Here is an 11946-nt window from a genome sequence, read left to right on the forward strand (position 1 = left end):
TGTTTTACCTGTGGGGGGTTTTCATTTTGTGACCATGTTTTTATTCGATTTTCCTGTGTAATTGATGAGGGTACTTTTATTTTTTATCACGTAGTAAACACAAAAAGAAAATGTGATTTCTACGTCAGCCCTTTCCTTCCTGGTAAACAACGATGAGCTCATGCTGTAGCAAACATGTGGGAATAAAACTCAAGAGTTTTTATTCCCCTGAGATCACATACTTTTATACTTCTGATTGATCACTCCAAATTAACGAGGCACGATTCAGGCTGATGCTTCTTTTCTGTCTTTAACTTTGAAATATATAAATCCCCACCATGAAAACAGGATCATGTGAAACTATGAAATAGTGACATTATGAAATCACTGTTTTAATGTCACTTAAAACATCCATGAAACCAAATTACATCACTTCATGGCCACATGTTGCTTTTCACGAGAATCAGATTTTCAAGATGAATTATTTTCCCCCGTCACGTGTTTGCCTCGCTCCACTTTGTGTGATCAAGGTTTCTTGGCTGATAATGAACGTGCAGAGGCCGACTGGAGCCCGCTACCACGTTGGAGGACACCGCTGCTCCGTCAGAAACCCTCCTGCCTCCTGCCTCCTTCGCCAAGGCCTCCTATTCAGGCTGCTGGAAAATCTCCCACATGCTGTCAGCGGAAACACAAGGGACGACCGTGGGTGCCTCAAAAGACTTTGGAAAACAGAAAGGCGGTCCGCTGCTGCTGCTGTCAGTGCAGGCACGGTGGGTTCAGCACGAAGGAAAGAAGTCTCACATTGTGCTGGATGAGTCCAAATGGCACCGTGGTGGGTTTGTAGTAAATAGATCCTCCTTTCTGTAATAATCTCCAAGGGTCACGGAGGAGGCTGCAGCTTTTACCTTCAGTACCACTGTTGAAAAAGGATTTAGTCTCTGCACAGGAGGGGGGGGGGGGGGGGGGGGGGGGGGGGGGGGCCCTAAAAGAGAGCACGCCTAATGTACACAGATTATTCCAACCACCTCCTCCTGTAATAAAACAAATTAACCGGCTGATTTCAGGTCAGTGCTTTGATCTCATAATTTCACACCCTGCCAGACTCAACAGCCGAAGGCACAGGCGCGAGCTGATGGAGGCGGAGCTTTGTTCAAACTCTGTGACCCTTAGTCCAACAGGATGTGTACAAAGCCATGTAAGATACTCCTGAACTGTTCCATTTGACTTGACGGTTCGACCAGGCGCTGTACGATAACGGCTTTTTGAGTTTGTACACACACACACACACGTGTGAGGCTGAAACAACAACTGGAGGCCGAGCACACACGCCTCCTCCTCCCAGGCCCGTTCAGTCAAACCTCACCAGATTAAACCATTCGTCTGGTTATACCTGAAGAAAGTGACAAACATCTGCCCCCTTGGTCCAGATCGGTGGTGAAGAATCCAACGGCTTCTCTCTCGGTCCGTGTCTCCATCCGTCCACCAGGTTCTGCAGAAAATAAATATCAGCAAAAATATCAACTGACGCCATAAACCTGCTTAATTCCCTGAGTCCAGATCCAGTTTCCAGACCTGACATTGTATTAAAAAGGTGCACACCCCTAAATTCATTTGAATGGGACCAGACGACCACACGCTGAATAGAGAGAAACAATGATATATATGTATATAAAATATATTTAATAATAATAAGACCATCTGAAAAGTATTACTGTCTGTGTCTGACTGTATTTTGACTTTTGACTCATGGGGGTGAAGTGGACTAAACGTGATCCTACAGCGCCCCCTGCAGGAGGAAAGACTGAAGCACACTTAAAATGAAGGTAAAGCAAAATATAATCCGATTGTTTTCAATCAATAAACGAATCATTCGAAGTTAAAGGTAAAGTTCAGATCTCACAGGAGATGGTGTTGATTTTAAATTTAAAATTAACAAATAGAACAATCCCTGAATGTTATATTTGCTTTAAGCCAATCAAATGAGTTCTTCCTCCCGGGTCGACCAATCAGAAACAGGAGTGCTTCGAGGTGCCGGTTTCACTTCCGGGTGCTGACCCCTGCTCAGGACATGTGTAGATCATCATCGCCGCTGGATAAACTAAACCAGCAGGAAATAACTTTACGATCTGTTTCCGGCGCAGCTGCTACGGACTTTTCATTTTGACGGTACACAACCGACGTGTCTGTGGTTCTGGAGTAAAGGAGCCTCACCGATGACACCGGAGTCAGCCTGAGTGGAGCAGACGGTGGTTTCTAATCTCACCGGTGAAGATGTTCCGACAGACGAAGGCGATGCTGCGCAACCTCCGGAACCTGCGGTGTGTGTGTGTGTGTGTGTGTGTGTGTGTGTGTGTGTGTGTGTGTGTGTGTGTGTGTGTGTGTGTGAGAGAGAGAGAGAGAGAGACACTGTCAGGACAACGTGTGTGTGTGTGTGTGTGTGTGAGTGAGACACTGTCAGGACAACGTGTGTGTGTGTGTGTGTGTGTGTGTGTGTGACACTGTCAGGACAGTGTGTGTGTGTGACACTGTCAGGACAACGTGTGTGTGTGATATATATATATATGTGTGTACATGTATGTACATTTTTACTGTGAGTTTACATACACAAATACATGTATATACATATTAATTTATGTATATACATACAGGCACACATATATTTGTACATATGTTTGTGTGTATATACAAATATACATACATACATATCTGTATATATGTTTATATATGCATGTTTGTACATATACGTGTGAGTGAATATATATATATGTATGTTTATATATTTGTACTCAGTTTCCTGACTGATTCCATTAGAGGACAGAACCAGATGTTTGTGACACTGGACCATGGGAATCATATTTCATATTTCATTATATTTATATTTGGTGGAATGGTTCTGTGTTCCCCCGACAGTCTCCGTGGAGGACAGCAGAGTGCTTGGAGGCTCAAGAGCACTTCGGCAGAGAGAGCTCTTCAGTACCGAGCAGGACAGAAGATCCACGGATTCACAGTCAGGGAGGTCAGTGAGAGGCCACAGACAGAAGAGCACACGGGAAATTGATTTGGTCTTTTTTCGAATTGACCTTCTTTCCTCGTTATAGAACGTGGATCCTTAACGAAACTATCTCCTGATATGTTTCTAAAACGGGTGATTGAGGTGGATTCTATTGTCTTCCAGGTCGCCCCGGTCCCCGACTTGTTCCTCACGGCGGTGAAGCTGACTCATGACAAAACCGGAGCTCAGTACCTTCATGCAGCCAGAGACGACTCCAACAACCTCTTCAGCGTCCAGCTCAGGACGACCCCCATGGACAGCACGGGCGTCCCCCACATCCTGGAGCACACGGTGCTGTGTGGATCTGAGAAGTATCCCTGCAGAGACCCTTTCTTCAAGATGCTCAACAGGTCTCTGTCCACCTTCATGAACGCCTTCACAGGTACAGAGAATCGAAATCCGTTCCTGTCGGCTGCTGTAGAAAATAAATCAAATAAGTCCAAATGAAGTTTATATACGTTGCTGAAGATGCTGATGTGTTTCTTTTGTGTGTCCCCGAGCAGCCAGTGACTACACCATGTATCCGTTCTCAACCCAGAATGGAAAGGACTTCCAGAACCTTCTGTCCGTCTATCTGGACGCTGTCTTCTTCCCTTGTTTACGGGAGCAGGACTTCTGGTGAGTTTGACTGTTCACCAAGTATCTTTACTCATATTTAACAGCAGTAACGTGCTTTTAGTGAACACTGAACTCAAACACAGTACAATTCTACTATCCTGACACGTATGAAGAGGTGTGTGTCGCAGTCATATCGATGGGGTTGTGTATGTTCTGGTGTTTCCAGGCAGGAGGGCTGGAGGCTGGAGAACGAAGACCCCACAGATCCCAGATCCCCTCTGGTGTTTAAAGGAGTGGTGTTCAATGAGATGAAGGGCGTGTTTGTAAGTCTCTAGTGTTTGTGAACCCTGCGTTATGTTTATTCTTTTGTATATCTACGAACGCATTCCTTGGATAAATCATGAATCTGTTGTTGACAACGTGATTATAACACAAACATCCACTCTGACTGTTGTGTTACAGTCGGACAACGAGAGTGTGTACGCCCAGCACCTTCAGAACAAGCTGTATCCAGACCACACCTACTCTGTGGTGTCGGGGGGAGAACCGCTGGTCATCCCCGACCTCACCTGGGAGCAGCTCAAACAGTTCCACGCCACGCACTACCACCCCAGCAACGCCAGGTAGAGGGAGGCGCACACACACACACACACACACACACACACACACACACACACACACACACACACACACACACTGACGCTGACTTTGCCATTTCAATATGAGGAACGCATAAATTCCAATTTACGTGGAAATTTAGTGGTTTTGTTTACAGCACGTTGACTCCGGCGTCGGCCCTTATCCCTGAAATCTAGAATCTCATTGTCTTTCTCAGTTGTTGGCGTCTTCTACATGTTCGGCTCCTCTTGAGATCCTGAGATATTTGTGTTCTTCCAGTTTCACGTGTCTTAGCGAACCCTCGGTCGCTGTGAAGTTTCCTTTAGCAGGGGGCCGACTGGAAAAAAACGTTATCTACTGCGAAAGTTGCATTTTTTCTAATAAAAACACACTCAAAAAACCACATTTACTTTTAAAGAAGAATTAAAACAAACATCTCTTCCATCAGGTTCTTCACTTATGGAGATTTGCCTCTGGAGCAGCATCTGCAGCAGATCGAAGAGGAAGCTCTGTCCAAGTTCCAACGCATCGAGCCGAACACGGACGTCCCCCCCCAGCCTCACTGGAGCAGCCCTGTAAGTGCACAGATCTCACATGTTTCTGTTTATTTAACGTCAGTCTGTCGAACTTCAAACTGCACTCAAAGCGTCTCGTCTCGAGTCGACTCCGAGCTGCACGTCTTCCGGTCGAGGAGTCACCGTGAGTTTCTCTCGTCCTCAGAGAGAGGACCACGTGACCTGCAGCCCTGATGCTCTGGCGCCAGATCCCGCCCGGCAGAACTCGCTGTGTGTGAGCTACCTGCTGGGAGAGTAAGTCCACTTCCTCCCTCCTGTTTTCCTGCTCAGACATTTTGAAGCAGAGCAGCGTTGAGGAGATTTTTCTTCTCATGCTGCTGCTGATCTTCATGTTCAGCGTCAGTTGATCTCTAATTCAGTTTTTTTTTTGTCTCTAACCAGCATCACCAACACGTTTGAGGGATTCACTCTCAGTCTGCTGTCCGAGCTGATGATCTCCGGGCCAAACTCTCCCTTCTACAAAGCTCTGATCGAACCCAAGATAGGAACCGACTTCTCCTCTGTTGTAGGGTGTGTACGGGGGCTGTCATCCCAAGTTTGGATTAGTTATAAATGGATTTTACCAGGAAGCTTCTAGTTCCTTTAAAAAAGACTTAAAGATCTAGATCGAAACACACATCTCTGCACCTGCTGATCCAGCTCATGTGTTTTAAACCAAGAAACAGGTTAAATGTGTGTGTTTGACGACGGCTGAAACGAAAAGCTCCTCTCCACAGATACGACGGCAGCACCAAGGAAGCGTCGTTCAGCATCGGTCTGCAGGGAATGGCTGAGGAGGACACGGAGAGGGTGAAACAAATCATCAGCCAAACCATGGACGACATTATCCAGTAAGTCCCACAGTCCCAGTCGTCTTTGTCAGGGAGACAAAATGAGGGGATGGGACCATTTCATGATACTAAAGGCATTTAAATGGTTTAAAACGAGATCTGTTCGACCTACATGTTGAACTAAGTCCAGCCTGTTTCATGAAAGAAAGCAGAAATAGATTTCCACACATTTCCTCCTATCGTCCATCACAGGAACGGCTTCGTGGAGGAAAGAATCGAGGCGCTCCTCCACAAGATCGAGATCCAAATGAAACACCAGTCCACCAACTTCGGTCTGTCCTTAGCTTCGGTGAGTTGGCCGCTGCTTATCTCTTAACACCTCATCGCATTTTGTTTTCACAACCTCAAGGACCCTGCGTGTATTTAGAAACCTCCACGTGGTCGGTGCGTTAAAACACTGTCAAGGTTAGTGTGTGTTCTCTGAGCATCTGAGTCAGTGTTTCAAAAGGTGCATTTTATCAGTTAGACTAACTATAACAATATTCAAAATGAATTACGTATGAGCCTTAGTGGACAACGTGTCATTGTCCTCTTTGGAATATGTCCCTGAAATACAGGAAACAAGAGTAAATCAAGGTAGCACATCATTTCAGTGTTGTTTTTCAGAGCCGTTTCCTCACCCTGGACATTTTGTTTGTGTTCCTAGTACATAGCGTCGGCGTGGAACCATAACGGTGACCCGGTGCAGCTGCTGCAGATCAGCGCCAGCGTTGCCAAGTTCAAACAAGCCCTGGTGGAAAACCCTCGCTTTCTGCAGGACAAAGTCAAACACTACTTCAAGGTGAATGAAACCATTTCATTTTAAACACATTATATTTGAGGTGAACGATTTCCCCTCAAGCTTCATGCTCATTCGCGTTCTGCTCTCCTTGAACTCCCTGCAGGAGAACACACACAGACTGACCCTGTCCATGAGCCCAGATGAAGCCTACCTGGAGAAACAGGCCAAGGCTGAGGAGGAGAAGCTCCAGAGGAAGATCCAGGCTCTGTCCGACAGCGACCGGAAGGAGATCTATGAGAAAGGTAACGATGATTTCACCGATGATCCGTGTGGGAATGTGCTTTCCTTTTACAAAACATAAAACTCTCCATAACATTCATGTATCCTCCTGGAAAGGTCTGGAACTGCTGGCTGCTCAGAGTACAACCCAGGACGTCTCCTGTTTGCCGGCACTCAAAGTGTGTGACATCGAGCCGAAGATCAGCCCCACCGCTGTTCAGATGGGCTCTGCAGGTACGGCACGGCGTCCACCACGTTACACTTCACATCCCACTTGCACAGTAATTGCAGCGCTGTGGTTTCTGTCTTCAGGAGGAGTGCCGGTTCAGTTCTGTGAGCAGCCCACCAACGGTTTGGTTTACTTCAGAGCCATGTGCAGTCTCAACACGCTGCCGGAGGACCTCAGGCTTTATGTCCCGCTCTTCTGCAGCGTTATCACCAGGTGAGTCCGTCTGACGGAGACCGGAACAACGTGAGGCTGCACCGCCGGGGGTCAGGGAGGGTTTCTCTGGGTTAACAAACTCATATTCATCACTGTGCCTCTGTTTTTCCGCAGGATGGGCTCCGGAGATCTGGACTACAGGCAACAGGCCCAGCAGATGGAGCTGAGGACCGGAGGCATGTCCGTCTCCACCCAGGTCGTCCCTGACTCCACGCAGCTGGACATGTACGAGCAGGTCAGTGCCAACTCTGTGACTGAAGTCCTTCCTGTGGGCAGAGCGCTGTTCCTCTGGAGGATGCATGGTGCGGCAGTGCAGAGGTTTCCGAATCAGAAAATGTATATTATAATATTTGTGTTGGCCCAGTGCATGCTGGGATAAACTAAAGCGCTGTTCCTCCATGAAAAAATAGAAATACGCTGTATTTGTGTAGCACTTTTCTCAACAACATTGCAAAGAGCTTTACAAAAGGATAAAACAACAAGAACTGAATTAAAATAGAAACATTTAAAAGCAGAAACAGATGTTGGACGTATTAAATCTCAGCAGTTTAGTCATTCCAGGGGTCGGGGGGGCCGTCGTGCAAAGGCACAAAAAGCTTTAAGTCAACAACCGGACTCTGGGAACAAGCAGAAGGCCAAAATCAGCTGATCTGAGATGGTGCTCAGGCTCAGTGGGGGGGGGGGCAGTAAATCCTTCACATACATAGGACCTTTGTTGCCTTTTAAAAGTCAGCAATTAAATCTTTAAATCAATGTGAAAACAAACAGGAAGCCACAGCAGCTGGAGTCTGTGTTATGTGGTCATGTTTTCTTAAACCAGTAATAATCTCGTTAGTAAAAGTAAAGGTATGGACGTCTCTGTCTTGAAAAGAAGAAACCTGCCTGGAGATGATTTAATGCTTCAGCTGTTCTCTCGGTTCCAGGGCGTCCTGCTGTTCTCCTCCTGCCTGGAGAGGAACCTCCCCCACATGTTCCAGCTGTGGAGCGACATCTTCAACAGGTACGACCTCCGGCAGCGAGACACGCGTCCTTTCCACTTCATATACACCGTTAGTGGCTGATTTTCAACATAAATCGTATTGTCGACATTGTGAGATGCAGAGAACCCGCGGTAGAAACTGTATCTTCATCCCTTCAGTCCCCACTTTGATGACGAGGAGCGCCTGAGAGTGCTGGTGATGAGGGCAGCACAGGAACTGGCCAATGGGATCTCGAACTCTGGGCACATGTACGCGATGACCCGTGCCGGCCGTCACCTGACCCCAGCCGGAGACCTCCAGGAGACCTTCGGGGGAATGGAACAGGTACCGATCAGCTCAAGAGGAGATGAGGTGTGTGGACGTCCCTGTGTCGGCAGATCTGAGACCCTGTGTTTTGGTTTTTTGAAAATTAGGTGAAGTTTATGAAGAGGATTGCCGAGATGTCAGACCTCACCCCAGTTATCAGAACATTACCCAGAATCAAAAAGCATCTGCTCAACCCCGACAACATGAGGTGGGTTCGTATGATCTCTGCTGGGAGGGGGTTTTCCTCATGTTTGATTCTGTAATTGCCGCTTCCTCTCCTCACCAAAGGAAATCCAACTGTGTCTTCCTTACAGATGTGCAGTCAACACAACTCCGCAGAAACTGTCTGACACAGCAGCACAGCTGGAGAGCTTCATCCGGGACGTCGCTATAAACAGGAAACAACGCAAACCTGCCAGAGCGAACATATTTGAGGTAAAGTGTCGGCAAAGTGTCGGCACACACCGGGGTGAAGATACACCTCAACAAATGAAAACCTCTTTTAACTTGTTCCCTGGATTGATTCGATGTTGTTCCTCCAACACAGAGGCCACTCGACCCGCTCGACGAATCCGGACCAAGCAGGAAACTTATCTGTGTAAGTTCACTTGAGCCTTTTCTTGTTTTTCCATTTTAAAGCTGTCACGATAAGTTACATGAAGTTTATTAATTTCAGAAAGTATAAAACAGGCTGCTTGAGTGTCAGGTGTGCATGTTCTACAAGAACACAGGAAATAGAAAGTTGTTTTTGCAGCTGGAAGGAAATAAAGAAAGTGTAGTTTGGTGGGGTTTTCCACGGTGTCTTACAAAAGTCTAAAAACTCCCTAAAAAGTCTAAATGATGTTGAGGTTTATTTAAAAGTTTTGGAGGCATAGTTTGTAATGTCTGCTTGTGTTGTCATTCCGTCTCAATGATCCAGATATTAACATGCTGTTTATAAAACTTCAACAAACTCAGAGACTGTGAAACCGACTGTCTATGTTTGAAGTTTGAAGTTTCCAGGGTTATTCTTCTTCATCAACTTATCGTGTGTAAATATTTCTGGGACTCAGATATTGTTTCATATCTGAAATAGGACTTAAACCTTATTCATTCTGGTTGTAAAAAAGTCAAACTTGAACTTGAACCCCTCCTGTTCAATGCTGACGATACAGTAAAATAACAACCTGCTTATAAATGTCAAACATGGTCCAGTTTGTGTTGTGATGGTGTAAAGAAAACACCGCTACACATGTTGACGCACCTTCTTTCTCAAAGACGCCTGTCGTCAAATCTCCACGTGATTCAATAACTTCTGTTTTTCCACAGGAGCAGAATTTCCAGCCGTGTCAGATGAAAACCTTCTTCCAGATGCCGTTTCCTGTGAATTTTGTGAGCGAGATTATCCGGACGGTGCCGTTCGCCCACGAGGACTACGCCAGGTACTTGCACTTTTCATTCTTTAATCACTTTTTGTTTTCCAGGCTCATCCTGAGATTTCACCATAAAAGTCACAGTTTGTGCGACTTTTGTCTGAATTAAATTACCACCACTTATGTTTCTGCTCAAATTAACATCGCCATGGGAACTATTCATCCTGAGAAAAAACGTCTTTCACAACAACTGCTCATCAAATCGACTTGTTGCTGGTCAAGCGTTTCTCAACTAAATCAAAAATTCGAACTTAAAATCATCAATATAAGTTTGGCGCTCTCGACTTGACTTTATTTCCGTTCTCCTTCTCAGTTTGTGTGTCTTGGCGAGGATGATGACGGCTAAATATCTCCACGGGGAGATCCGAGAGAAAGGCGGAGCCTACGGCGGCGGCGCCAGGATGGGAGGAGGCGGCCTGTTCACCTTTTACTCGTACAGGTGGGCAGACGTTCATCAAACCGATCACAGTTATTGTGTATAGTGTGTAAAGCAGCACATTTCGTATCTCCATCACACATATAGAGTTGTGTAAACATTGTGTATTGACCTGAGTGTGTGTCTTGTGCGTCTCTCAGGGACCCCAACTCAGTGCAGACGCTGTCTGCGTTCCGTAGAGGTGTCGACTGGGCCAAGTCGGGGCCGTTCACCCAGCAGGACATCGACGAGGCCAAGCTGTCGATCTTCTCCGCTGTGGACGCCCCGGTGGCCCCGGCGGGCAAAGGTGAGACTCCAACTCATCAACTGAAGCATCGGCATCGAACTCTTTAATCCACATCACGTTTGAGAGCTCTGCTAAATAGTGTGGAACTGTTCAAATGTATGATACGGTTCATTTAACTTCACATTACATGGTGGTTGTCTCTAGGTTTTCTGTGTTAATAGAGGTTTAACCAGTTTCTGATATAATATACTATCGGATTTTTAGTCTGTGCCATGAAATCTGATTTTATTTAAATCTCTTTAAGGTTTAATCTCTAATTTGTCTCTTTAAACTGACATTTATTTAACATTCTTAAGTCTCTACTCTGAAATCCCATTTGTGGTCCTAGCATCTGATCGTAGTTCGGTGTGTTGCAGGATCGGGTCGTTTCCTCAGTGGCATCACAGACGAGATGAAGCAGAGTCACAGAGAAAGACTCTTCGCTGTCACTCATAAAAACTTGGTGGACGTGGCCGAAAGGTAAAAGATAAACAAGAACCTTAGATCTTATTCTGTCAAATATATTCCTTGTAGTACTACTGAAATATGTCTTTGTTGTACTTGTAGATTTAATGTCTGTTATTCAAGATGGAGGAACAGGTGAAGCATTGTTTTCCTTGTCTCGTCTCCCTGCAGGTATCTGAGCGTCGGTCAGAGGACGTGTGGCGTCTCCATCCTCGGCCCAGAGAATGAGACGATTAAGAAAGATCCCTCGTGGATTGTAAAATAATCTATATTTATTAATTAAAGACTTGACTGAACCTCCAGTGACCAGATGTACCGAGAACTCAAAAGTGCTGTGGAGAATTATTTTAAACGGTTGTAAACAGAGTGAAGCGCACAACACGAGGAGGAGGAGGAGGAGGAGGAGGCTGAAGATTGTTGTTCTTATATGTTCCTCAGATTCCTGCTTTTCCTTCAATAGATTCCCTTCTGTACATATCCTTTGGAAAATGAATATTATCATATTGGAATATAAAATCTGAGTTGGCTCTTTGTTATTTTGTTATTTCCAGAGTCAACACGACTTAAATGATGACGTTCGTGTTTCTGTGGTTTTAAAAAAAACAACACAACCTCATAACTTTCCACACAGTACATGATTTATTACTCTGACAAGGACACACAAGCACCGCGAGCACAAAGGTTAACGTTGAACTCAGTTTCCCACAGTTCTCTGCCTCACTTCCAACAACGTGGGTTAAAAGGTTTTAAAAGGAAAAAAGACAAATGGTTGACGTTTTTGCGAACAGGTCTCGGACCGCGAGTCTGATCCTCGGGCACGTTCTCTTTTATAAGCAGCTTCGGGGGAGTTACATTGATCACGGGGCTCAAAGTGCAGTGGGAAATAAAAACGACAAAAGCGACATTTAAAACGCGATTACCCGACTCCAGCTTTCTGTTTTTATGCAACATGGACGTTCGCTCAGCTTTGGCGTCTTAGAAATAAATAGATAAAGCTACATCATCAGGACCAGAACATGAATTTTACA

The 11946-nt window shown here is 45.7% G+C and overlaps 1 protein-coding gene across 1 annotated transcript; it reads left to right on the top strand.

The window, feature by feature from the left end:
- The first annotated feature begins 2146 nt into the window (after positions 1 to 2146).
- Positions 2147 to 11662, top strand: pitrm1 (pitrilysin metallopeptidase 1). The gene is made up of 26 exons (XM_034614190.1): positions 2147 to 2297; positions 2890 to 2995; positions 3155 to 3413; positions 3535 to 3649; positions 3816 to 3912; positions 4052 to 4212; positions 4656 to 4782; positions 4928 to 5016; positions 5164 to 5292; positions 5499 to 5612; positions 5805 to 5901; positions 6259 to 6393; positions 6497 to 6635; positions 6730 to 6846; positions 6925 to 7054; positions 7169 to 7289; positions 7978 to 8054; positions 8193 to 8358; positions 8448 to 8548; positions 8655 to 8775; positions 8888 to 8938; positions 9649 to 9761; positions 10066 to 10191; positions 10329 to 10474; positions 10831 to 10933; positions 11090 to 11662. The coding sequence occupies exons 1-26, from the start codon at positions 2251 to 2253 to the stop codon at positions 11181 to 11183; spliced, it is 3081 nt and encodes a 1026-aa protein (XP_034470081.1). The 5' UTR covers positions 2147 to 2250; the 3' UTR covers positions 11184 to 11662.
- Positions 11663 to 11946: the final 284 nt, after the last annotated feature.

Source organism: Hippoglossus hippoglossus, chromosome 17 (assembly GCF_009819705.1).
Source record: "Hippoglossus hippoglossus isolate fHipHip1 chromosome 17, fHipHip1.pri, whole genome shotgun sequence".
NCBI classification, from domain to species: Eukaryota; Metazoa; Chordata; class Actinopteri; order Pleuronectiformes; family Pleuronectidae; genus Hippoglossus; species Hippoglossus hippoglossus.

Excerpts from the sequence above, each read along its gene's own strand:
- pitrm1 (XM_034614190.1), top strand. The coding sequence starts at position 2,251 with ATGTTCCGACAGACGAAGGCGATGCTGCGCAACCTCCGGAACCTGCG. Across the intron at positions 2,996-3,154 it reads ACGGATTCACAGTCAGGGAG|GTCGCCCCGGTCCCCGACTT; the intron begins GTCAGTGAGAGG and ends ATTGTCTTCCAG. Across the intron at positions 10,934-11,089 it reads TTGGTGGACGTGGCCGAAAG|GTATCTGAGCGTCGGTCAGA; the intron begins GTAAAAGATAAA and ends GTCTCCCTGCAG.